This window comes from Opisthocomus hoazin, chromosome 2 (genome assembly GCF_030867145.1).
Source record: "Opisthocomus hoazin isolate bOpiHoa1 chromosome 2, bOpiHoa1.hap1, whole genome shotgun sequence".
Taxonomy (NCBI): Eukaryota; Metazoa; Chordata; class Aves; order Opisthocomiformes; family Opisthocomidae; genus Opisthocomus; species Opisthocomus hoazin.
In genome coordinates this window covers 120,950,887-120,977,478 of record NC_134415.1, presented here as the reverse complement: position 1 = coordinate 120,977,478, position 26,592 = coordinate 120,950,887, and the positions used below count along the sequence as shown (strand labels likewise).

General features: G+C 40.6%; 2 protein-coding genes across 4 annotated transcripts in view; both read left to right on the top strand.

Annotated features, from left to right (window-relative positions):
- Positions 1–19,770, top strand: part of WDR35 (WD repeat domain 35) — a 46,797-nt gene extending 27,027 nt beyond the window's left edge. For 2 of the 3 annotated variants that reach the window (XM_075414888.1, XM_075414887.1), the window contains 15 exons: positions 659–728; positions 1,477–1,530; positions 3,350–3,459; positions 5,034–5,244; positions 5,840–5,920; positions 6,051–6,187; positions 9,654–9,857; positions 11,706–11,852; positions 13,063–13,195; positions 13,936–14,046; positions 15,134–15,298; positions 16,360–16,500; positions 17,306–17,462; positions 18,114–18,354; positions 19,454–19,770. In XM_075414888.1, coding sequence (XP_075271003.1) covers positions 659–728; positions 1,477–1,530; positions 3,350–3,459; positions 5,034–5,244; positions 5,840–5,920; positions 6,051–6,187; positions 9,654–9,857; positions 11,706–11,852; positions 13,063–13,195; positions 13,936–14,046; positions 15,134–15,298; positions 16,360–16,500; positions 17,306–17,462; positions 18,114–18,354; positions 19,454–19,601 — 2,110 coding nt within the window. In that variant the 3' untranslated portion in view covers positions 19,602–19,770. The remainder of the gene's footprint in view (positions 1–658; positions 729–1,476; positions 1,531–3,349; positions 3,460–5,033; positions 5,245–5,839; positions 5,921–6,050; positions 6,188–9,653; positions 9,858–11,705; positions 11,853–13,062; positions 13,196–13,935; positions 14,047–15,133; positions 15,299–16,359; positions 16,501–17,305; positions 17,463–18,113; positions 18,355–19,453) is intronic. The other variant, XM_075414889.1, reaches the window with a different exon arrangement.
- Positions 19,771–21,943: 2,173 nt separating this feature from the next.
- TTC32 (tetratricopeptide repeat domain 32) lies at positions 21,944–24,401 on the top strand. The gene is made up of 3 exons (XM_075414885.1): positions 21,944–22,042; positions 22,122–22,282; positions 23,185–24,401. The coding sequence occupies exons 1-3, from the start codon at positions 21,951–21,953 to the stop codon at positions 23,310–23,312; spliced, it is 381 nt and encodes a 126-aa protein (XP_075271000.1). The 5' UTR covers positions 21,944–21,950; the 3' UTR covers positions 23,313–24,401.
- The last annotated feature ends 2,191 nt before the right edge of the window (positions 24,402–26,592 follow it).

Genomic DNA, 26,592 nt, shown 5'->3' with positions numbered 1-26,592 from the left:
TTTATGTTTTCTTCCATAGAGACATTATAGCATATTTCTAGAAATCTACCATCTCCTGTCACCATATGTCCATAATAATGAGTAATTATTTTTACATGGTATACTAACTATATTGCTGTAGTACCTGAATGTCCTAGCCTTGGACAAGATTGTAAATTTGATAGAAATACTGAAAAAGTCAATAGTTGTAATTCAGCATAAACCATGACTTTAGCATTCTAGAATCCCTCCTAATGCCACTTTTTAAGGCAAAAGACAAATTATGGTATAGTATTGAATACAGCAATACATAAGTTTTATGGATATGGAGGTGAAGCTCTTCACCTATGGAGAAGACTGTGAGGATATATGGAAGTGCATATTTGAAAAGAGACAGCTGGGGTGGTTGCTTTGCAGAAACTTCTTGCTGCGGAATGAAAGTTTATAGATCATAGGGGAATAGACCATCAGGGCTGGGAAAGTGAAAACAAGTACCTTATCTTTATATCAATACAAAGCAGAGTCATCAAAGGGGGTACTACTGGAACATAAGAGTTAGCTTAGCTTTTGTTCTCTCTTCCAATTGCACTGGTTTCTTCTCCAAGGATTGAAGATAATCTGTATCCTATCAAAAATAATCCTTTCTTTGGACTCACTTTTTCTTCTAACTTTTCTACAGGATTTATCATATTGATGACACCCCTTCAGGGTCTGCAGATGGACACCTTGACTTCAGCAGAACTATTGAAGTGAGTGATGTTTTTAACTAGTTTATTGTGGTGTCGCTGGTCGCTTGAAAGAGAAGTAGTTAGCATTGCTTTATTTATTTTCATTAATTTTCATTAATAGAAATGGTCACACTTAAATTTTCTTTTACTTCCACCTTTTGTACAAAAGTGTTATTTTTCTTCCTTCTGGTTAGTAGTTTGTTACTGTGGCATTATGTATTACTGGAAATATACACCAAACTGTATGAAGCACAAAAAAAGTACATTCTGTGGTGCAGTATGCAGACACCTGCTGTCGTCTTGGTGAAAAGCAGCTCCCCTTGCTTCAGCGAAGTATAAGCTTGCTGATACTCAATAACCCATGTAATCTTTTCTAGTACTTTTGACCTTTTTCACTTTGTGTGTGTGTGCGCACACGTGCTCACTTTTGTATTTACCAATATACCTGAAGGTAATTACAGGCCTCACAAGTCAAGGCCTTCTTGTGTTTTCTGTTAAACGTCTGCTACATTCTGGATTTCTTATTTTTCTGGAGGAGGGGCAGGAGAAGAAAGGAAGCTGTTAATATAATTATTGTCACGATTCCCATAAAAAAGGCTACTAATACCATAAATCATCCATTTGCTGTATACTGACAAGGTTTGATCACCCCTTTTCCTGTGGATACTTAGCAACATTCTTGTATATTTAAATAAAAACTTGTTTATTTAGCAGTGCATTCTTACTATTTTATTTAAAACTGATATTGATATTGCTTGTGTACTTTCAGGGAACAAGAGATCCTATTTGTGCAATAACAGCATCTGATAAGATACTACTTGTGGTAAGTTACATGATTAAAATAACTCCAAATTGCCTCTTATGCTTGTAGGTAGGAGATTCTTTTGCAAGTGCTCATAAGCAGTCATAATTTAAAAGCATTTCTGCATTTAGAATTTATACAGATGAAATATTTTTCTAGACGTCTTAAAAAATAACTTTAACAGGTTCTTCAATTAACCTGGACTATTTCTTCAGGAGGGCTCATTCACTAAGTGCTTACGATTTAAGTACAGACTAGTTGCCTGTGTTAGTACTTGTACGTAGGGTTTGATAAAGTCCAGATCAGGACTTAATTCTATAATCTGAGTTCTGGGAAGCCTCTTCTAGGCTGTATGTAAATGCACAAAGATACTTGTCTATTTACATATTAATGGTGTAATGTATGATGACAGATAATATCACACATATGTAGTATGCTATATACATATGGATACATTTGTGGATTATACATGTTTATTATGTAGGAGGTATTGTATCATGCCAAACAGCTGGTGCATTTTTTTTATTGATCTGAAAAGAGAGAGCTCATTAGATGAACAGACATACCAGTGGGCTTTAAAACAAACTAACCAAGCAGAACAAGGATAGAAAAAGAACACTATTTCTTCATTTTATCCACCTTCCCCGCAAAGATCTTGATGTTTTCCCATATTCCTAATGCAGTGATTTTTTTTTTTTTTTGTTATATTCTTTGACTGGATTTTACAAAATCCAGTGAGTCGCAGGGAAAAAACATGAACGAAAAAAGTGTGATGGTTAGTAGGTGACTATGGGATTCTGTTTGTGCTTGAAGAATAACGGTGAGAAAATAAAATTAAGAGTCTAATTAATCAGTGACATTGGCTACAAGGAAGGGAATGAGAGGAAATGCGTTTGAGAGTAGCTCTGGATAAAGGTGCTGGAGCGAAATACATATTACAGTAGTTAGATTTTCTGACACTTCAGACCAAATCTGCTTTTCAATGTATAGTGTATACAGATGTAAGAAGTCAAAGATGAAAGGTGATTTATGCTGAGGATCTTAGGGGTGGCTTTGGTGTGGGGGGAAAAAAAAAAGGTATAAAGTTTGGACCTTTAAAGTTTAATATCGACTCATTTTCAGCACAAGGGTTAGACAGTAGGTAAAATAAGCTGGATAAGTTCTTCAGTCTATAGAAGCACCATCAGAAAATAGTGGCAGTGATCGTTTCAGTCCAGGGATGTTAAACTCATTTTAGACTGTTGGCCTGATGGTGTCTTGACACAGAGCATGGGTGTGTCATTCCACAAAATAAAGATAAACCACACTGGTACATAGATTTGTTTACTGTTACTCAAGCCTTTGAATAACCAGTCTATTTTACAGCATTTACTGTCAAAGCTAGCTCGGGTCTTGAAGTAATTGGTGAGACTTGTTAGCATGCAGACAGCACTGGATGAGCACAGCTGTACTGCTGTCGGGCCTGAGCTGGTACTGTCATATGGCACTCTTTGAGGGGTTTTACCAGCGTGGGACAGGGATCTTTTCACAGTTCTCCTTTTTTGGGACAGTAGACCATGTCTGAACGTTCACGAGAAATTGTCAGGCTCCTGAAACTGTTCTGTGGGCTGAATGTGGATTATGGCTTTTTGTTTTAACATCCCTGATTTAAGCAGATCTGTAAATCTTGTTTAAATAGTAGAATTCAGAACTTTTAGGGTGATGACATTTCCCTCTGTCCACTTCTGCTCTGTCACTTACCCAAAACCTCTTTTGTCTAGGACAGCATATAAATAAAACTTTTTTAAACAGTTTATTGATGGAAAAGTTTTCTCAATAAGCACGCACTGCTTTTCTCTAGGGAAGAGAATCTGGCACTATTCAGAGATACAGTCTTCCTAGCGTTGCTATAGTACAGAAGTATACCCTGAACTGTCGTGCATATCAGCTGTCTTTGAACTGCAACTCCAGGTAAGTTACAGATCTGCTTCTAATGCAGGTAGCTGATTTTAAAATAAACCACTACGATTTGTGAAAATACTAATTCTATGATTCTATAATAACTATGTATTAATTTTACTTTAATATAAACTATTAGTTTTAGTTATTATTAATGATTGCTTAACCATTTATTTATTACTAATGAATTATATCTGGCCAGTCATCAGATTGCTATGAGAGACTGTGTTAATAAAGCTGTCTTATGTTTTAAACTCTTTAGGGTGTGCGTGGGAAGTTTAAGGAAACACACATGAAAATACCTTTTGTTTTATTAGATGAACCAAACATGTGTCCTGTGATCATGACATGAATTGACAAAATTATGTCATAACCTGAAATTTGATATCTCTAAGGCTTCTTTCTACTTCTGTGTCCTTCTAATGCCTGAAAACTTTGTTCACCCTGTGTTAATTTTCCATTGTTACAAGCTGTAGCTGGTGGCAATACTTCTAGCAAGACTGGTTTTCCTAAGCTTCAGCTGTGCCAGCAGTGAAGTTGCTTTCTACTTAACAGCTATTTTTTTGCAAAAGAGTGAGTGAGTGTCTTGGCAGAAAAGGCAAAAATATACTGACTAAAGAGGACTTGTAAGACAACTTTAATCACTTCAAAATAACTTTATAATTTCAAACAAAATTCATAATGCGTCTGTAGATCACTCACCTTTTTAGTTATAGACCAAAAATAGATTGCTTCACTTAAAAGGCAATGTGATCTAGTCAGAGACATACTAATTCTGTTTTGAACCCAAGCTGTTTCCTTCCTACAGGACTTTGTGCTAGTGAAAAACGCTCAGATCCACAAGTATTTTGAAGTTAATTTTCTAAATTGCTTTTGAAATTTTAGTAGGGATTAAGGGTGTCTAAATACCTTTAAATATTTAGAAATGCTTTTAAAATGGCCTTGTAGTAAATACAGGCTACTATGATTCACTGAAGATGTATGTAACTGGAAATTTTTCAAACTTAACCCTTTAGAAATTGTATTTTTCCCATATTTTAAATTACTTTAAAGATTAATTAGATTATACTTCATATAGTCTGGAAAAAAAATAAAGAATACCCTTTGTAGAGATACAAGAAATCCTGTTTTAGAGATTAACAGTCTGCATCACCTCACTGTCTTTTTAATTTAAGAATCTGCTTCATTGCCTCCTAGTAAATAATGAGAAACAATTCTGTTCAGTTGTTAATTTTAGACTCTGTCAAGAAAAGTTTGGTGAGGGGCAGAACCTGTAACTTACTCAACTTGACATCTGAAGTACTAAGGATCTTCAAAATGCTGGATGAAAAATGGGCGTGTTTCAGAGCCTTTCCAGGGTCAGATCCTGTATGAGCAGATGGAAAACTTCTTTCCCTATCTCTAGTCTCTGCTGTGCAGATAAACAAAAATCCCATGCGTCTCACTGAATCTATGGAATTATACTGGTATTAGATTAGAGGGGAAATTTGGCCTCAGTGTGCCAGTTGAGGGAACTATTTTGGATTTACAACCTTGAATAGTATTATTTAGCTGTCTTATTTTTAATTCCTTTTGTTTTTCTGCAGTCGTGTTGCTATCATAGACCTTTCAGGGGTTTTGACTTTCTTTGACTTGGATACACGGGTAGTCGACAGTACTGGACAGCAGGTGATTGGCGAGCAGCTGAAACTGGAACGCAAAGATGTCTGGGATATGAAATGGGCCAAAGATAACCCAGACTTGTTTGCAATGATGGAGAAAACAAGAATGTACGTTTTCAGAAACTTGGATCCAGAGGTAAATATTAACATGCGTAGGCTACTCATTCTACAAATTTATTTTATGAATAAGTTAATGACTCTGTGTTGAATAGTATTGTTCTTGTGCTCACCGTTCAATCAGGCAAGAGTTTATATAAATAAACTAGCTTTTGGAAATCTGAGAATCTTGTCAACACTAATGTGGGAGTGTTGTTTTGGAACAAATAAATATAATGAACTATCAGTCCTGGAAAGATAAAAATGCTGTCATATTTTTCTTAAACGTATGACATATTTTCAAGAGCATATTTTTTGAATACTTTGGAAGATATAAACACAATTTTAGTAAAGATATCTGTAAAACACAGTTCAGTTGAATCTAAATATTGGCAGGTGTTCTTTCCTTTGTCTCTTTCTCATAATTTAGTTATAGAAAACATGAGGATTTTTAATTGTGTCTGTATATGGAATTGTCAATAATGTTAATGACTTTAGTATTTGTTTCCTGTTGGGAATGCAATTAAATCCTAATGTGGAGAAGAAAAAAGTCTCTTTATGTATACCTAATGGATTTGGTTAGGATTTAATCAGACAGAATGCAAATTCATTCCTTTGTAACATTTAATTTAAAGGAACCTATACAAACTTCTGGGTATATTTGCAACTTTGAAGATTTAGAAATAAAATCTGTTCTTCTGGATGAAATTTTAAAGGTAAGTATAATTAGTTTTATTTTGTAGGAAAAGCTGGTGTCTGTCTTAGTGATTTGAACAGTAGATATGTTTTGTGGGGGGAAAAAAAGGGTGACAGAATAAAATTATATTTCTTTATTCATTATGTTAGAATCCTGAACATCCTAACAAAGATTACATCATCAATTTCGAGATTCGGTCATTACGAGACAGTCGGGCATTGATTGAAAAAGTTGGCATTGAGGAATCTTCCCAATTCATAGAAGACAATCCACATCCCAGACTTTGGTAAAATCTCTTTATATTCCTACTTTGTTTAATTTTGTGTTCTTTTGTATTCTTTTCCTGTTCAGACAGATCTAGCATTAGAGTACAAAACCTCAATTCAAAACCAGCCAAAGCAGTATACATGTTAAATAGAATCATTTAAGGGGGGCGGGGAGGGGGGGGAAGGTAATAGGTGCTCAGCTGCAATCTGAAGGGCTGCTATTCTGACTGAGAAGGTCTCTTCATTGGGTTGAATCACCTCCAAGGAGTATTACAGCATCGGGGGAAGGCCAGAGAGCGCCTTGCAGTCCCCTGCTAGCCTGGCTCCCCACTTCTTTTTTGGGCAGTGTCGGGCTGTGTGGCGTTATGATTTCTCCATATGCAAGACAGTGAGTTTTTTGTTTCTGAGCATTTGAGAATTCATGTTTCAGGAGATGCTGAGCAACTGTTCCAGGCTCCTCAGCAACTATCTTAAAAAAGAACTTGGGGCCAGTGCTTCATCAGGCTTCTAGTTCTTGAACCCACAAAAGTGGGCTGTTGTTAAATGGGAACTCCATGATTTTATGATTGTTGTAGTACTTAGAATGGAAAGCATGCTGTGTGTGTCGCGGTAGTGGGTGAAGGGTACAGGCTCAGGACACCTTTTTGTTCCATGCTGTATGAGCCCCTAAACGCAGTGCTGTCTGCTTTTAGGGGCGAATCTGAAGAACATGAAAAAGCTGGCAGAAAGCTAACTTTAAATTGGTTAAATTAAAATCCAAGTTGGTCATAACCTGAGAGGGTATTTATTTATTTGTGTATTTTATATTGAACCTTGATGACAAAGAGCTGAAAGCCCAGTAAAAAGAACACATTAGAATGGTAATGAGGTAAGAGCAATTGACTAAGCAATCCCAAACACAGGGCGGAGAGTGGCTCGAGAGCAGCCCTGAGGAGAAGGACTTGGGGGTACTGGTGGATGAGAAGCTCAACATGAGCCAGCAATGTGCGCTTGGAGCCCAGAAAGCCAACCGTACCCTGGGCTGCATCAAGAGAAGTGTGGCCAGCAGGTCAAGGGAGGGGATTCTGCCCCTTTACTCCACTCTCGTGAGACCCTGCCTGGAGTCCTGTGTCCAGCTCTGGAGCCCCCAACTGGATATGTTGGAGTGGGTCCAGAGGAGGGCCACAAAGATGATCAGAGGGCTGGAGTACCTCTCCTACAAGGACAGGCTAAGAGAGTTGGGGCTGTTCAGGCTGGAGAAGAGAAGGCTCTGGGGAGACCTTCTAGCAGCCTTCCAGTACCTGAAGGGGTCTACAGGAAGGATAGAGAGGGGCTTTTCACAAGGGTGTGTAATGATGGGGCAAGCGGGAATGGCTGTAAACTAAAAGAGGGCAGATTTAGATTAGATATTAGGAAGAAATTCTTCATCATGAGGGTGGTGAAACACTGGAACAGGTTGCCCAGAGAAGCTGTAGCTTCCCCCTCCCTGGAAATGTTCAAGGCCGGGTTGGATGGAGCTCTGAGCAAACTGGTCTAGGGGAAGATGTCCCTGCTCATGGCAGGGGGATTGGAATCGGATGATCTTTAAGGTCCCTTCCAACCCTTACCATTCTATGATTCTATGACTAACCTTGTAGCACTTTGGATAGGCCATAAAGGACAGAAATGAGAAGGGGTAGGTATGTTAATTATGTTACGATGCAGCCTTTTGGAAGTAATCTGAGATAAGAAGATGTTGGCGTGTTTAAACTAAACATGGGCTTAGCTATTAAACTAAACTTGAAAAGCCTGCACAGCAAACATGTAAGAGTCAACCTGTGAAAACAGGAGTTCTGGAAATCTGTTTAATATCCCGTGTCATATGGGCTGGAAGAGTAAATGCCTCAGTAGATAATTTAATGAAAAGTCAGTAGCAGAAGCTAAAACTTCATTGACAAGTTACTTGCTGAATGATGCCAATTCTCTTTAACTCTCTGGAGATTGTTTCTCTATCCGTACCTTTTCTTCAGTAATTTTGGCTCTGTGTTGAAGCTAACTGATTTCTTGCAGTGTTCGATGTTTGGCTTGCATCAAGGAGGGTTGAGAGTTCTCTGTTGATTCTGACAGTTCAGAGGGAGTTTAGAATTGCTGAAAGACTGGCTGAGACAACTTGCTTTAAAAGTTTGTCCCAAAAAGCATTCCTTTCTATCCGGTTGTGCTTTCGTCTCCAGAGTGTACATTCTGAAAAACAGGATTTGATGTTGAAAGTTTCTACAATAGTACTGTAACTTTTTAGTTTGAGTATGTAGGGTAAAATGTTAGTTTCACAAGTCTCCATTTTTATTAATGTCTTGAACTAGCTGAAGACTTCTGGAGTTTTGAAGTCGTTCAGGCTTTTGGCTAGTACCATCTATTTATTTAATATAAAATTATTTAAAATAAAATGACTTAGTTTTGAAAGTCTGTGTCTCAGTAAAAAGTTTATATTAGAAAATCACAAAATATATGTCAACAGCTGTTCACCTTGCTCCAAAATTGCCGTGAACTTAATTTTCATTATTCAGGGAAACATACGATATGTCATATACTGATACAGAAGAGATAGCTTAGCAGTGCTGGATATAAAGCAGATATATTCTAGATCAGAACAGGTAAGGTGCCCTTACTGCTAAAACACAACAAACAGGATGAAGTGTGTCGCAGATCGATTAAATTTGCCATGCTGTTTTTCTCTTGGTTTCACTGATGTCAGTGATGAGCACTTGAGTTGAAGTGATACTAACCTTCTCAAATTGTTTCAAAAATGCTGAGCTGATACTGCCTAAGCATGGCTTAGGTTACTGAATACAGCAATAATATTATTGTGTTTGTCAGTGTTCTACTGCACTGACTTTGTTTCACAATGTCAATCAGCCATTTTACCTAGCCTTATTTTTGCAGAAAATTCTAGAGCTCGTTCAAGTACCTGATGGACGTAGGTTGGCCTGAAGGCAGAAATTCTCTATTTGCCAAACTAACCAATGGGGCAGTACAAGGTTTCCCAAACTGCCCTGCTCTCCTAGGCTGCTGTCCTAACCAGACAAGGAGCATCCAGATGGATTAGAAGGATCACTTATTCTTCATGGCCAATTTAGTTGGAGGCCTTCAGACTGAGGCTGCCATCAGGGCTTAAAGTTACGATACATGCGTAGGTAGAAATATCTGAATGGAACTGTGTTGAGACCAGCAACACTTTTCACATAGGATGGCTGGGACATGCAAACCCACCCCATTTCTCCCAAGCCAGTGTCCATTTGAACAGCTGAACAAAAGAATATTAGTAATTATTTGAACATCTTTCCCTGAGCAAATACTGGATAGATCACAGAACGTACTGGGAACAAACGTACAACTGAATTAAGATCAGTTAGTAAACAGTACAGTTGCAATAACTTTAATGTCTTCTTTAAATAATTACTGATTAAATGGATCCTCATTCAATTTACTTTGTAGCTGCTTTTCCATCTGTTATGTTTGTTTTTCATGTAGGCGTCTCCTGGCTGAAGCTGCTCTTCAGAAGCTGGATCTGCAGACTGCTGAACAAGCTTTTGTACGTTGCAAAGATTATCAAGGTATTAAATTTGTGAAGCGTCTAGGCAACCTGCAGAGCGAGTCAATGAAGCAAGCAGAAGTGGCAGCCTATTTTAGCAGATTTGAAGAAGCTGAAAGAATGTATCTGGATATGGACAGAAGGTAATTGCATGTAGTCATCTCATCAGCAAATAAAGAAAAATAGTCTGGAAAAAAAAAATGCTTGCCTTAGTAAAGAATGGCTGTTTTAGCATGAAAGACTCTTTACCGGTTTCTGGAAAGATGGAAAAGGATCAGATGGAGAGAATTTTTGTGGCATCCATAGACATCCAATTCTGTATGTAAATCAGCACATTCCAAACTGTTTGCAAAACCTCAGCTGCTTTAGGTAGTGCTGTGTTTCACAGATACTTTTGCACAAGTATTTTGTCGGTATTTCAACTGGGATTCCAAAAGTACAAACAATCTTAACTAATGTTTAATTTATGTGCTGTTGCTCTTAGCTAGTAGCCAAGTACACATTCTTTCCAATTACACATACAAACAACAGAGTTTTTAATGAGCTGTAATCTCTGGAGAGACAGAAAGGACTCTGGTGAAATTGTGGAACAATCAATTGAATTTTTGCTCAGGAATGAAAACAAACAAAGCAAAATTACAATATTACTAGGAAATATAAATTAAGGCTAAGTAATTAGCTAGAGCACTGTCTTTACTGAAAAGGGATAGTGAGAAATAATAAGCAGCAGTTGTATGGTGTAGCCTGTGGGTGGTGGTCAAACATGGAGAAGTGTGAATCACTGACGCACGTGTGAAATTTTTAAGCTTTGATTAATGGACTCATGAAAAAAAAGTACGGAATGATGGAAAAAAAATTTTCTTCTTTCATGCTGTAAGAATGAGACAGCTTCCTCTTCACCAGTAAGGAGGGCAGGGGGAAGGCAGGAGCTGGGGAAGAGATGCATGGCAGAGCCTGATAATGGAAAACTGTCTTGCACCTAATTAATTAGCTGATGGAAGTATGCAGATTTGGAGAGGGGGACTGCCTCATAAGCACTTCAGCTGCACTGCAGCACTGATTTTTAGATACGGCATTTTCCTTTCCACATGGCTAAAGAGAAATTTGGCCATTCTAGGATTGCAGAAGTTACAGACTTAGGTTTTTTATAGTGGTTTCTTCAACAGTAGAGCATCTTATTCTCCTGATACAAGAATATGGGAATTCTGTATTGACCTTATGTGTCTCCTGACCACTAGAAATATCTTGATAAGGACCTACCATAAATCAGGCTGAAATAAATCTATTTTTCAAATATAATTTTAGATTGTTTTAGATAGATGCTCTTATTTAGCTGACTGCACTGACTTGCTGTTGCCTTCCTTAACTCACTTGTAAGTTTAGGGCATTTTCAAAAGAAGTGTATAGATCTCCCATTTATTTTCTGTGCACCTACAGAATTAATTCTATATGAAGTAATATAGAATTTTTGTATACGGTGGAAAAAACATGCCAGACAGACACACAGTGGGTCATATGTATGCACGAATAATAAAAAGGAAAGACTAGTTCTGAGTCCTTTCTCCCTCATCCAAAGTCATCTTGAATGTGAAAGAGAAGTGTCTGAAATACATTTCATTACATCCCAGCTTTAGCTTCCATTCTTCATATTCCTTGCTCCTTGACCCTTCCCCTCATCTCCCTTCTGCTTTTAGCCTTTTGCAGAATAAGAGGAAACCTGAAGTAGCATCAGCCCAGCTGTCTCACCAGCTGCTCATTTAACTCCTCACAATGGAGTATGGCTAATAAAGAAGTGCATGTGTAACCTGTAAGCTCTCTGAGTATTTGCTTTTATGGAATACTGTTTAAATTGTAAACAAGATATCCGGGATCACTGTGATACCTGTGACATAGGTTGTGAACATGAAAATACTTTTGGATGCTTTTCTCAAGACTTTTGTTAGCTATGTTATTATCTTTGACTTTTCCCTGCTATTTTCTGTTTCTACTAGAGATCTTGCCATTGGACTACGGATAAAACTGGGAGATTGGTTTCGAGTATTGCAGCTACTGAAAACTGGCACGGGTGCTTCAGACGATGCCCTTGTTGAACAAGCACACAATGCTATTGGAGATTATTTTGCAGACCGTCAGAAATGGTATGTTCTGTAGAGGAACTAGTAAGAAGGAAAGTACAAAGGAAATTATAAAGCTGATGACAAGACAACTTATGACGTGAGGCAGACGTCAGCAATGTCAGGATGCAATACATGGGATAATTTGGGCATGATGAGATTTAGCTCAGGCCTTCATGGTTCCATCGCTGCGTCTACCCATAAACAGAGAGCTGTTTTTCAACTAGCTAAAGAATGAAGGTGATAAAAAGCTTAGTTTTGCCAGAAGTCTGCCTGCTTCAAAGGAGAGAAGGAGAAGAGAAATACCTATGCAGTTGTATTAGGCTGGATATAGAATGTATTAAAGAAAAAAAAAATCAGTTAAAAGTAGGAGAGAATTATTAAATATCAGTGAATTTCAAAACTAACCACAAGCTTTCTAGAATGCTTAAACTCACAAGTATTTGAAAAGTTCTAGAGTTCTCTCTGACCTGGATCTGTCTCCAGCTATTGCCCAAACTGGGCACCCAAGGAAGATTTTAGGAACAGTGCATGTATGTAACGGTATTTCTCCAGAATGGTATTTCTCCAGACCACATTTTGCAGTCAGATATTTCCTGAGCCAGAAGAGACATCTTCGTAGTTAATAACTAGCAGAGAAATTTTCTTCCATGAACTTTTCTTGTTGCATTCTAAGCCCATGAAAACTTCTAGCATCCAGAACACTCTGTCTTGGAGCTCCACAGTTCCACTGTGTGTTGCGATTACCCAGACTATATTATCACAAAGAACTTGGGTCTCAAAGCACTTGAAAACTTGTGATTAGATTTTGAAAGTTTTAGATGCCTTAAGTAACTTCGGAGAAGGGTCTTGCAGATCTTGGTGCTTGTGTTTTAAAATACGGATGTACAACAGTAAAGCCCTTTTCTGAAAGTTGGTTGTAAGTTGTTGTCCGTTATCAGCCATGATCTGTGCAGATGTGGGAATACAGTTTTAAGATCCCTCGACTTCCTAACCTTATGCTAGTCAGAGAATCATTCTTGCTACTACTTCCATATCATGATCTCTGAAAATTAAAACTTTTAGTGCATTTTAGAAAAACAGTGAAATTCTACCTACAAAAGCTCTCTCAAGCAAAGTTACCTGTTTAAAATAATGTCACTTTAAATTTATAAATGCAAAAGGCTTACACAATGAGAAGTTTCACTTGTGTTTATATATCAGAAGCCAACATATATCTTTTTTTTCTTATTAGGTTAAATGCTGTACAGTATTATGTACAAGGACGAAACCAGGAACGTTTAGCTGAGTGTTACTACATGCTAGAGGACTACCAAGGACTGGAGAATCTAGCTAACTCACTTCCAGAGAATAATAAATTGCTTCCTGTAAGCAAAAAGCACCTTTATTTTTCATTGCCTTATGCTCAACTATTTATTTAAAATTTCCCATCTTGGGAGGGTTAAGAGAGAAAGAATGCAGTATATGGCATACTCACAAGCATAATGGTACTACTTGGATACTGATCTCCAGTATTACTGTTGTTGTTCTACACTGGGGTTGTTTTCCCCCCGATTCTTTCTGGTTGCTGTCCCTGGTTTAACGCCTTACATGATAGCTCTGGTGGGAATGCTAATGTACAACGGCAATTGGAGATACTCTACTGGAAAGGATGGAGAGTTGGTGGTTTAGCCTTAAATGACCTACTGACTAATAGCTAATTTAAAACTATGATATGCTTGAAAAATGCAGAACATGCTTGTTTAATGCCATTTTCAGTTGCTTGAACAAAGCAAGACATCACGCTTCCTTTTAACCTCTTTGTAATAGTGAAGTTTTGTGAAATACTCTAAATAGTAAGAACACAGTCCAGTTATGATTTGATTTGAAATAAATTTTTTAAAATAGTTGTGTTTTTTTTTTTTAATTTAGAAGTAGTGTGTGGAAGTAGCATACTGTTCTAAAGATTTACAACACTGCGTGTTGTCTTCACAGAATCCATGAAGCAAGCAATCCCTTTCCCCCAACTTCTTTGGAATTAAATTAACAATATAATAGTATTGCAGTTGCTATGCAATGTACTAAAAACCTTGAAGTGAATTTAACATTGTGCTGATGCTTTTTGCAGGATATAGCTTATATGTTTGTGAGAGTGGGGATGTGTGAACAAGCTGTGTCGGCCTTTCTGAAATGTAATCGACCAAAGGATGCGGTAGATACCTGTGTACATCTCAACCAGGTAAAACAGCAGTAGATAAATTGGTATTGGTAAAGCAGATTAACAGTGAGATTTCTATCCTAATGCCCAGTTAAATACAAGTTCTTGTTAAGTGTCTGATGATCTGTTGTGATTTCTGGAAAATTCATGCTTCAGTGCTTAAACCAGTTATCTGAAATCGGGACTGGACCATTGGAGGGACAGCATGTGTGTGTGGTAAGCATGCTCAGTGTACAGACATCTGTGACCTTTGTAGAGCCGGGCTGCGCTGCCTCCTGATGGAATGGGAGGAAGATTGGAGAGCTTCTGGCTGCTCATTTTCCACATCCCACTCCTTCCTTATACAGATGCAAATATATTTGTCATTGTGTTAGGGTGTAGCTGGAAAAGAACTGATCTGAAAAATGATCTGTATGTTTACAGCTAGAGCTGTTCCTCAGTATGACTTACCTGTGCAAGCATTTGTGTCAACACAGGTAAGGGAGGATGGCTGTGAGGAACTTGACGTATGGGAATGGTGGGACTGGCTAGTGCTGGCTTTACTTGAACAGTTTCCTAGTTTATGGATCTGAAGGGCTATTAGGTAGGAGATTCAGCCAAGTTTCTCAGTCCTGCTGAACTTTTGATCTGGGGCAAACACAGTAGCCAAAATGTTGAAGATGAGGAAAATTCACAGACAAAATGAGGTGCATAGAAGGATAAGTGAAGTATCATTGTTTGTGCCTTGAGCTTATGGGCTAAAGTCCTCTTTTAGCCATGCTTTTGACAGTCTGGATTTTAGTAATATCGGAAGTGTTGAAATCCACACATCCAGCTATGAGCAGCAATGAAGTGATTTTGCAAAGCTTTTACCAAAGCAGCAGCAACTGCTTTGTATGTGGTTTTGGATAGAAGTCCAGCATTTATTTCACAGGCCTGCTGTATCACATGACTGGCAATGATGTTAGCATTTGTATTCTCTTGTTCTTTACTTTAATTTTATAGTAGCCTGGTTCTAAATGGTGATGAAGTATTGACCACAAATGTTGTGACTGTTCATGGATAACCAGCTTGTTCTGGGAATGTATTTGAAAAAATAAGGTTGATAATTGTCTGCTTTCATTTCTAGTGGAATAAAGCTGTGGAGCTGGCTAAAAATCACAATATGAAAGAGATTGGATCCTTGTTAGCCAGATATGCAAGTCATTTACTGGAAAAGAATAAAATCCTTGATGCTATAGAACTCTATCGTAAAGCCAATTATTTCTTTGAAGCTGCTAAGCTCATGTTCAAGGTATTGCAGGTTTTATTTTTATGTCAAATAACTGGGGTTTTGGACTGGCTCTTATTATTTCCATGCTACTTTTTATTTCTCTGGGGTTATTTTAGTGTTAATAATGTCCAGGCAATAAGCAAATGTCATTACACAAGATGCTGCAAAGATGAATCCAACTTCTCAGCTCAGGTATCTGTATCTGAAATAGTTACCCTGGTGTCCTCTGTAGCTAGTGGAGAGGAGGCTTTAAGGACACAAACCATCTGATTTATATTGAGACTTTCACTTCAGAGTGAGATGATCTATACCTCAGAAAAGGTCATGTTGCCCTGCATTGCCTAGTGAAGGAGTATAGTAGACTGGCCTGGGTGCAACGTCCATGTTATTTTGTATTGGTATGTGGATTAGTTATCTCCTTTATTTTTAAGAATAGCAATGTCATTAACTAGAAGTTAAATTTCGGTATTTCTTGGTACCTTCAGTTAGGAACTGCTGTGGTGTGCTTTTAAGATAAAGATATTGCTTAGATTTGGTTTGGCTGCAGAGATTTCTGTACATAGCTTTTTAAGTCTGTAAGAGTGATACGTAATTTTTACACCAAATATTTATAGTAAAATATATATGTATTTTACTTTCAAAAGATGTTATTCTTTTCTGGGAAAACCACTAGACTTTATTGAAAGCTATGTATTTCTTAAACTTCAGTGTTTAAAAATTGCTATTTTTTAGTTTAATTTTATATTGAGTCAATAGATTTATACATGGTTACACTGATTTATCCTTTCTGAGAATCTGGCTTTATATACTTGTTAGCTAAATAAATACAGAATAGCATGCATTCTTCACTTTGACATTTTCATTTATAGTTGTTTGCAGTCTAAATTATTACCTTCAAATGCAGAATTGTTTTTTTGGCATGATTTCCTAGGTTTGTATGAGCATGCAATTGTCCAAGAGAATGAAGTGACTCTTCTTTTATATATACATATAGAAGAACATATACATATAAAAGAAACATATATATATATATATGTGTGTTTTTAAAATCTACATTAAATTCCTTGGTTTTGTGTTTTAAGATTGCAGATGAAGAGGCAAAGAAAAGGACAAAGCCATTGCGAGTTAAAAAGCTTTATGTATTATCAGCCTTACTTATGGAACAGTGCCATGAACAAATGCAAAATGCACAAAGGGGAAAAATTAAAGGAAAAAGTTCAGAGGTAGAGTGTCGGGTTTTTATTGTGTGGCGTTTTGGTTTTTTTTTTCCTTTCTGAATTCTGGTATGTGCTACCTAGTCAGAATAAATAAAGCTATCTTCATGTGAGGCTATTATGGTTTTTTTTAATAACCTTTTTCCTGCTAAGAACAAAGCTTTGCTTAAAGCAAGTCTTCCATGGAAACATAAGTCATCTTTTAAAACATTTAAATCATATGTATTTAATCTTCCAAAGCTTAATGTGTTTTTTCTTAATGTTTTCACTGTAACAATGAAAATCATACTAATAAACTCCACATTCTTTTTTTTCTGTGAGACTCTCACTTTCCTGTCATTTAGGAGTAAGTATCAATCCCAAAAAGAGATCTGTGATTAGACTAAGCTCTGTTGGCTATAATTTAGCAGGGAGACTGCTCCAGATATGGGGGAAGCAAACAGAATAATTTTTTTTTTCTTCTCACACTTTCGTCTTCATATACACAAATGAAATAGTTTAAACAAAGCCTTAAGAGACCTGGTGCTGAAGTGTATTATTAATCCAAACTATGAACCAGTCTGCAGATGTGCACAGAATATATTTGTACCCATGTATATGATATTTATCTTTGAAAATCTGTACCATATGTTCTGCCTGTGCACTGTATAAAATGCCTAACAATGTTCACTTTAGGTCCATGTATTTATATTTTCCGTTGTTCACACAGGCAGTGGTGTAATCACCAAGTACAGAATAGTTCTTTTCATACATCCCCATTTCCTGCTATATCAGTTTCATATAAAAATTACTTGTGATACTGCTTTGTTTTCAGACTGCTTCAGCTTTGGCTGGTTTGCTGGAAGAAGATGTTCGTTCTTCAACTAATCGCTTTGCAGACAATGCTTGGCGAGGAGCTGAGGCTTACCATTTTTTCATACTTGCACAAAGACAGCTCTATAAAGGTTCTGTAGAAGCAGCACTTAAAACAGGTAGGACTTAAATTTTTAACCCTGTAAAGAAACTGTTCTAATTTTACATTTTACATACTTGCACAGCACATAACTTCATTTATAGTTGGCACATTTTTGTGTTCTTGCTAGATTGAAAAGAAAACCATGTAATGAATTGAGTATGGCTGTAGTCAAGATACCTGGAAAGTATTTTCTTGGAGACAGTGCAAATCTAATTTAGCAAATATTACGTGGTTAAATTGGACAATCTCTGTAGATGTACTGTTGACTGTTCTGTTCTCTTCAAATTATAAGGCATGCCTGAATTCACATCAGTTCTCCCTGTAGAGCTTCATCAAAAGTTTGTGGGAGTTGGAGAAGCAAATAATGCCCTATAGTTTGTCCAAGTAATGAAGGTCCATTTCAAATACCTCTGACGTTTAAAAAAAAAGGTGTCTCAAAATGACACTCTTAATTTCCCAGTCAAATCCCCTTATTTTTACTTATTTTGAAAAAGTGTTGAACCATGCATGCTTCATAGTCATGCCAATGGAAAGGCTTTGGTTCGTTGAGTCCAATTTGTAAGATTAATACTGCCTACTAGTAGCAAATATTTCATATAGATGCTTGCACTTCTGACAAGACATGTAATAATTTCCTTGGATTTTTTTTTTTTTTTTAATTTCTTAGCTCTTCATTTGCGAGATTATGAAGATATTATCCCTGCAGTTGAGATCTATTCCCTTTTGGCACTCTGTGCATGTGCAAACAGAGCATTTGATATTTGTTCAAAAGCCTTTGTTAAACTGGAATCCCTGGAAACTCTTAGGCCAGAGCAGAGGCAACAGTATGAAGACCTTGCTCTAGAGATATTCACAAGACACTGTCCAAAGTACAACAAAAAGTCTGATCTGGATGATGTTCTTGAGAGGTGGGTTTATATGACACTGTAATAATGCTAGCATTTTTTTCTGCTATTACCTGTATTTTGGGTTTTAGCAGGTTTTGTGTGACGAAGTTAATTAGGTGCTTTGCTGCTTAAACCAAATATTGGGGAAGAATGATGCAGGTGTTAGCCAGTTGGCAGAAGGGGTAATACAACACTGTTTTATTTGGGAGAATAGACACTGACTGTGTTCGAGGAACTGGGCATAGAGATGCAACTTCATCTTAATTAAAAATGCATGCGGTCAGAGCACAGGAGTTTTAGGACCTTCGATAAGGTATCAAATGCCATGAAAGTAATAATGTTACTGTTTGCATCGCCATTGTGGTGTGATGCAAATGTCAACAGGTGGATGTTTAACCAGTATTTACCAGTTAGTCTACAGTCTTTTGTGAATTACCTAAACCTACATGGTGTGAGAAGATGAATATGTCAAGTGAAAGAATTAGAATATGAAGGGCACGCTTAAGGGATAAGTCCTTGGAGTGGCTGCACCCACAGTGGTGTCTTTGGCATATGTTTCCTTCTAACAGCGTGGAATTTGTGAGCATGGAAATTGATTGTGAATCAATTTTCTTTTTAACGAATAGGATTTTAATCTGTCTTGTTTGATTTCACTGTGCAGATGCACAGAATCTCACCAGTGGCTTTCATGTTGACTCTTCAGAGCAATAAATGTAATAGAAGTGCAGGTGTTTAATTGGACCTTACCTTTACATGGCCTTCACTGCTTCTTTTCACATAATCTTTTGGATCTGCTGGTCCTGATTTGTTGACTACATGGTTCTGGGGCTGTGCATTCTGTTGTGTGAGGATTTATATACTTGGCTATGTTAACAGTGAAGCATTACGTGATTTAGTAACTTCTAATCGGAAAGTGGCGCACATCTGAACAGAGCAGCAATATTTTACAGATGAGCATCACAAGTTTTGTAACTGGCTGTAGGCACACAATTAGGTATTCGTGCTGTTTTGCAAATTTCTACAAAACAGGTCTTCATTGCCATTTAAAAAATATGGTTAAATATGGTTTTATTCTTTCAGCTTTAATTACTCTTTTTTTTTTTTTTTTTTTTCTAAATAGTGGAGATGAGAACGTTTCAGTATGTGTTGCAACAGGAGACCCTATCCTGGAGTATCGATTCTGGATGTGCAGTGTATGTAAGCACTGCGTGAAAGCCAAAGCAGCAAGCAATTACAGCTTCTGCCCTCTGTGCCACGGTACAGCGTAGCAGAGGATAAAGGACTGTTCATCCTCGTATCTGTTACGCCTCCTAAAAATACTCTCTAAAATGTTACCGATGTACTGTATTTTTAAAATACAACTCAGGTACTGTACTGTAACAGATAGTGCCACTACTAGAAACATTAAAAAAACAAACCCAAAACCCACCAGAGAAACCTTTATTGGTTCCATTTATGTGATGAAATGACTGCGTTAATAGACTCAATTTTTTTTTTGTTACATTTTTTATAAAGCTTTAAGGTAACAGCATTCTTTCCAATTGCCCATTGAGCCTAGTTTTCATGTGGACTGAATGGAGGTTATCATGTTTTACTCTGACCAAGCTCCATTTTTCATTTTCGTAATTCCATAGGAAATGACTGGGTTTGCTCAAAATTCACAGCTTTTTGAAGGAAGGAATTCCTGAGCTGACACAGCGCCTCAGTACTTGTGATAATATTGTCGTATACATTTTTCTGCTGCTGTTTCACCAGTTTAGGCACCCATCTGTGCCGTTTTCTTTCTCCAGGCATATTTAAACTCACTGTAGCAGTAAAGGGCTCGCGGACATGCAGCAGCTGGTGCCGTCAGTCTGTGTCGGCGTTCCTGAGCCTCAGCGATGTCGTCATCCAGTTGAGGAAACCTCTGCGAGCCTCCAATCTGGAGTCTGGTCATGAGCTGGTTTTTTTCAAGTGGCTCGAAGTGAGCAGCTGACATCTGCAGACCGAATTCGGGAGCTGGGCCATCGCCCTCCTGCGCGGAGGCTTGAGGAATGCCACTTGACCCAGCCGCTCGGTGTCACGCCTGGACCCCCTTCCCCGGGCCCCAGAATCACAGAATGGTAGGGGTTGGAAGGGACCTCTGTGGGTTATCTAGTCCAACCCTCCTGCCCAAGCAGGGTCACCTACAGCAGGCTGCAGAGGACCCTGTCCAGGCGGGTCTTGAATATCTCCAGAGAAGGAGACTCCACAACCTCCCTGGGCAGCCTGTTCCAGTGCTCCATCACCCTCAGAGGGAAGAAGTTCTTCCTCATGTTCAGACGGAACTTCCTGTGCTTCAGTTTGTGCCCATTGCCCCTTGTCCTCTCACTGGGCACCACTGAAAAGAGTCTGGCCCCATCCTCCTGACACCCACCCTTCAGATATTTATAAGTATATATTAGGTCCCCTCGCAGCCTTCTCTTCTTCAGGCTGAACAAGCCCAGCTCCCTCAGCCTCTCCTCGTAGGAGAGATGCTCCAGTCCCCTCACCATCCTCGTAGCCCTGCGCTGGACTCTCTCCAGTAGCTACTCATTTTTCTTGAACTGGGGAGCCCAGAACTGGACACAGTACTCCAGATGAGGCCTCCCTAGGGCAGTGTAGAGGGGAAGGAGAACCTCCCTCGACCTGCTGGCCACACTCCTTCTAATGCCATTGGCCTTCTTGGCAGCCAGGGCACACTGCTGGCTCATGGTTAACCTGTCGTCTACCAGGACACCCAGGTCCCTCTCTGCAGAGCTGCTCTCCAGCAGGTCCACCCCAAGCCTGTACTGATGCATGGGGTTGTTCCTCCCCAGGTGCAGGACCCTGCACTTGCCTTTGTTGAACCTCATCAGGTTCCTCTCTGCCCAACTTTCCAGCCTATCCAGGTCACGCTGAATGGCAGCACAGCCTTCTGGTGTATCTACCACACCTCCCAATTTGGTGTCATCAGCAAACCTGCTGAGGGTACATTCTAACTCTTCATCCACGTCGTTGATGAAGAAGTTAAACAAGACTGGGCCCAGTACTGACCCCTGGGGGACACCACTAGCTACAAGCCTCCAACTAGACTCAGCGCCGCTGATGACAACCCTCTGAGTTCTGCCATTCAGCCAGTTCTCTATCCACTTCACCGACCACTCATCCAGCCCACACTTCCTGAGCTGCCCTAGGAGGACGTTATGGGAGACAGTGTCAAAAGCCTTGCTGAAGTCAAGGTAGACAACATCCACGGCTCTCCCCTCATCTACCCAGGGCCCCGCCAGCCTTGGCGTTGGTGTTGGCGTCAGGAGAGTGCCAGGCCCCTTCCACGCCCTCCTTTGCCGCCTCGAGCGCCTCTGGGTGAGCTCGGTGAGAACAGACCCCGCCTGGTGTACAAATATTAAACATCGCTACATTTCCCCCCCCCGCCCCCCGTCCTGGTATTTGAGCATCTTTTTCCATCGTAGAAATGTGTGTTGGAGGGCTGTGCTAGTGACGTCATTCGGCGTTGTGCCCGTGACGTCATTCCACCGGCAGGACCCGGGCACGCCCCTCGGTCCGTCCCCTTCCGGGCCGCCGCCGTGCCCGTGACGTCGCGGCGCGCCCGCCCCGCGTTCCGCCCTCGGCTGCCCGCCATGGAGCCGGAGGCGGCGCAGGCGCAGCTGGCGGCGCGGCGGCTGGCGGCGGCCGAGGAGCTCTACAGCCGCTTCATCGCCCGCGGCGCGGGGTGCGTGGGGGCCCGGGGGGGGGGGGCGGGCGGGAGCGGCGGGGCCCGCCCTAACGGCCGCCCTCCCTCTGCCTCTCAGCGCCGGCCGCGATCTCGCCACCGCCCTCAACGACCGGGGCCAGGCCAGGTACCTGCGGGTGGAGTTCGCCGCCGCCGTGGAGGACTACACGGCCGCCATCGAGTGCCAGCCCGCCTTCGAGGTGCCCTACTACAACCGGGGCCTGGTGCTCTACCGGCTGGGTACGGGTCGTTCCCCCGGGTGACCCGGGGCGGGGGAGGGCCTGGCGCCGGCACGGCCTGCCCCGCGCGTCCCGCCGGCGGGGGGAGCGGGCAGGGGCTCCGGGCGAGGGGCCTGCCTGGCGCGGCGGGGCCGGGGCCTCGGGCCGGAGAGAGGCAGCTGAGGCCAGACACGGTTTCTCGAGTAATGGCGGGGTGTTCCGGCTCAGAGCGGGGCCTGTGTCTGCAGCTGGATGCCCCTGGCTCTGCCGTGCCCCTTGGAATGACGCTATTCCAGGAAAAAGGGCGAAAGACGCCGGTTCAGTTTTGGAAAAGTTTGCATTGGGGTAGAACTAGCCGATCCCGAACGTTGCTGTTAAACCCAAGGCAAAGCACCTCCGGAGCAGGTGCAGCCACAGCGAGCGTGGCCTCCGCAGCTCATGGCGGGCTGTCAGCCGTCTCCCGGGAGGTTACTGCCCAAGTGTTTGATAAGGTGACCCCTCTGTTCCTTTTCTTGGAGCTTGGCCGTTGCGAAGTCAAGACACAGAAGTTGAGGGACTCGAGCGAGCACCAGGAGAACGGAGCCTGACCAGGGGCCTTGGCTGGGAAGCCGTGCGCCTGCGTTGCAGGTTGAAGGCAGCCTGGCTATCGGTTAGTTGCCTGAGCACGGACCTTTCGGCTCCTTCGCTGAACTGAGCTATGAGCCCATTTTAGGTCCAAAAATAAGTAGTGGGGTTCTTGCACTGGAGACCTTTGACCTCCCACTTGGGCCTCTGGAGAATCCAAAATGTGGGCCCAGTAAGTAAAGCTGCTAGTTTTTGTTAGTGATAATATCAGGAGTCATTCTTCAGCTGTGGTTTGTGAGTTTGAGCAGTTACAGAGAGGTAATTCTTTGTTCCTTTCTTTTTTTTATTTTTTTGGGACAGGATGCTTTGATGAGGCCATGAAAGATTTCAGGAAAGCATTAGAGTTAAACCCCCAGTTTGAAGATGCTGCACTGAGTCTAAAACAGGCTAATCTTGATAAAGAAGAAAAACAAAAGCGGGGTTACTGAAAGCACAGCTAGTGGTGTGGAAAAGTTTTGCTGAACACGTGATTTTTGTCATTGGTGGATGAAACACCAGAGTATTTACATCTGTTATGCCCTGCTGAAGAAACCTCATTCTTGGGTAAAGAAGTTAAAAGTGGATTATGATTGAAGAATAAACTATTTTTGGATATTGCTAGTGTTGAGGAAAAGCATAATGTTAGATCTATGTGAGATACTTGCACGGATTTTGTACAGAGGTACTTCATAAAGCTGTTGGAAGCACAGTAACAGCAAATGAGGTCTGTAGTTCTCTTATTAAAACTGTTTCTGTACTCTTTTACAGATTGTTTTAAGCAGTCTTTCATGGGGAAGAAAAATCAAACTATAAAGCATTTAAATGCTTAAGATTGGTGCTTGTGAGAAGTACAGTGATTTAAATTGTAGTAGTTGTCCACATTTAAATGTAAATTTGATTTAAGCTAAAAGTGCAGTTGTTAATCATAAGATGTTGCCCTTTGTGTGCTGTGGTGACCGATTTTCTTTTTACTTCAGAGTGTTTCTGTGTTACGAAACACTTACTGAAAACAATGAGATCTTTTGAGGTAACACTGTCTGTACCTTGCAGGAGGAACGTGGTTGAAGAATCCAGTCCTTCCTACGTTCGTTCACTCCCAGAGGTAGTTTTACATTACCTAAACAGGTGGGAGCAGAACATACTTTTTGTAATCCCATTGTAAAAGCATTGGACAGGTTAATAGTTGAATGAATAAAAATGAGCGTGTACTTTTTATCTCATGATTGTCTGTAAAGAGCTTATGGTAGGGAATGTGGTTGGGCTGTTCGCAGTAGGAGTTGTGGCTTTCTCCTTTTTATTGAAAAATCAATTGCTTGAAAAATGGAACGTGAAATCTGCCTGACTGAACTGGCTGTGAATACCCAGGCAGCTTCATTTCTCACGTGGTAGGAGGGACCATTGCTGAAATCTATGAAACATCGGTAAGAAACACCCTTGCATGGTTCATAGCAATACAAGTTCTAATATAGAAGAAACACTCTTTGATTGCACGCATGAGCATTATAATTATTATTTTTTAATAAATTATGCTACTGGCAGTTCTGTTCTTACGGTGAGTTTCTCTGTGGATAATGCTGGAGCCTGCAGACGCGCAGGGCTCACTGGTGGTGGTGGAACCCGTTGGGGTAAGTCATGAAAAGAGACTTCAGCCTCTGAATGTCCTCTCCAGCACCCTTGCCGAGAGCCCTTTGAGATCGCAGATGTGGTTCTGCACAGAACACCTGTTTAAATGATAGGACACCAATAAAAATTAACAGCAAATAAGTACTTCGGGAAACAAAGATGCTCGTGATAGTGTCCCTGCTACTTCCCAGCTGGTGGTGTTTTGTGCATGTTGCTCAATTACTTCTAATCCATTTGTTGTTGGCACAGAAGTATTTCACTGGACTGGGAGCAATTTTGTCACAGGTTCTCCACAGTATTTCCTTCCCTCTCCTGTAAAAAGATGAACTATCATGGTGCATTTCAGCAGAATCTGGAATTCTTTCAAGGTAATTCTGGCCAGTAAGGTTCTCACGCACATTTTCCACTTTCACATGCACATGAGTGACTTAGTTCTCTGGCTTCACATCACAAGACTAACAGGGGTTTTCAGTGTGAAATTATTAAACAGCATTCTATGGTGTTCTTTCACTCTCGGTTGTTGAAAGGGTACTGTTACCGATAGAAGAAAGAACCTTGAAGAGGAGAATGTGTTTAGTAACTCCCCGATGAGCCCAGCAGGTGGTTGCTGCTGGTGTACGTTGACTGTCTCTCTACTCTGGTCGGAAATGTGTCATATGTGAATAATTAACAGCCACTTTCCCAAGGTTGCCTACCCATAAACCTGCTCTCCAAAAGCCCTTGATTCTCCATGCACGCTTCGGTGGCAGCCCTGACATTTAGTTTGTTCCCTATAGCTGGGGTTTATTTGGCAACAAGTAACAGTGTGCTCACCTGGTGATTTACCTCTAAACTCACAAAAAATTACATGGTTTCCTCAAAACATTACAGAATGTTTTTTTTTTTCTTCTTCTGTACCTGCAACAACAGTGTCTACAATCTTAGCTGCACAGAGAGGAAAGCAGAGAATGGCATCATCAGCCTGTGCTTTCCACTAGCACCCTGTTTGTCCTGCTGAAACGTGGGAGGAGTTGTCGTCACACTACCTGCAGTGTTGCAAGGCCTTTCTGTTGCTGTGGCAGAAAGGTAGGAAAAGACAAAATCCCAGGTTAGCAGGGCACAGAGCAGTACGAAAAGTTTCATATATGTTTAGTGTGCAGAACAGGAGAGCCATTCCAAGGTGAAAGCGCTGGGCCGTGAAGTGGCCAGAGTATGTTCCTCTTCCACGTGCTTTCCCTCTGACTGGACAACAGAGGTAAGTCAGCATTAAAATCCTGAAAATCTTGGGCTGTTGCAACTGAGGACTGCACTATGCACTGTCCTGTTTAGTAGGTGGCCTTGGTAAAAAGTAAATTAGTAGTGAAAGGTGCACTATTTAGATTTTATGGGGAATGAACACCTTTGTATCAATCGAGCTCAGCTATGCAGGTTGCACTCTCCTCTGACTGTCAGAAAGGGAAGGATTCAGAAAGAGGCAAAAGTAGCATTCAGATCTGAAGGTTGCTAGTAGGAGGAGAATATATTATTTTGTGTTAGCAGATTGTTGTCTGTCTGCCTAATCCTTTTAATAGAGGCAGAGGCTGGATCAGTAGAACAGATTCAACCTGAGCCTGTGGCTTTCATGCATGAGGGAAGTGCTGGTTGCGTTTTATGAAAAAGGTTTGCCGTGAGATCTGGTCAAGGTGGAGGCCCACCTAACAGCGTGTTGTGATCGTGTGAGTTGAACTCTAGTCAGTTTGTGAAGATTAGCTGTTTCCAGGATTTTCCTTGTAGGATCCCATTAGTCCATGAGCAGGGAGGGATTGGATGCAGTTCACAGCATCGCTTCCTATAGCCCGTGACGATTTAGGTTTTTCACTGTTCATGTCTTTGTCTTGTTCAATGAGCATGTGAAATGGACATGAAGGGTATCTTCATCTCCCAGCAAGGAGAAGCTAGTCCAGCCCTGTCATCACAACAGGAGGTTTCAACCGAACTCCTATTACTATGGAAAGGGCTGATCCAAAACTTAGTGCTTTGCAGGCTTGTCTGGGGACCTCTGCGTGCCTGTATCTGTGCGTTTAACATAATCTCTCACACCTTCCTGATTCCTTTTCTCCACACTGGCTGAATAATGAAGGTTTGTTC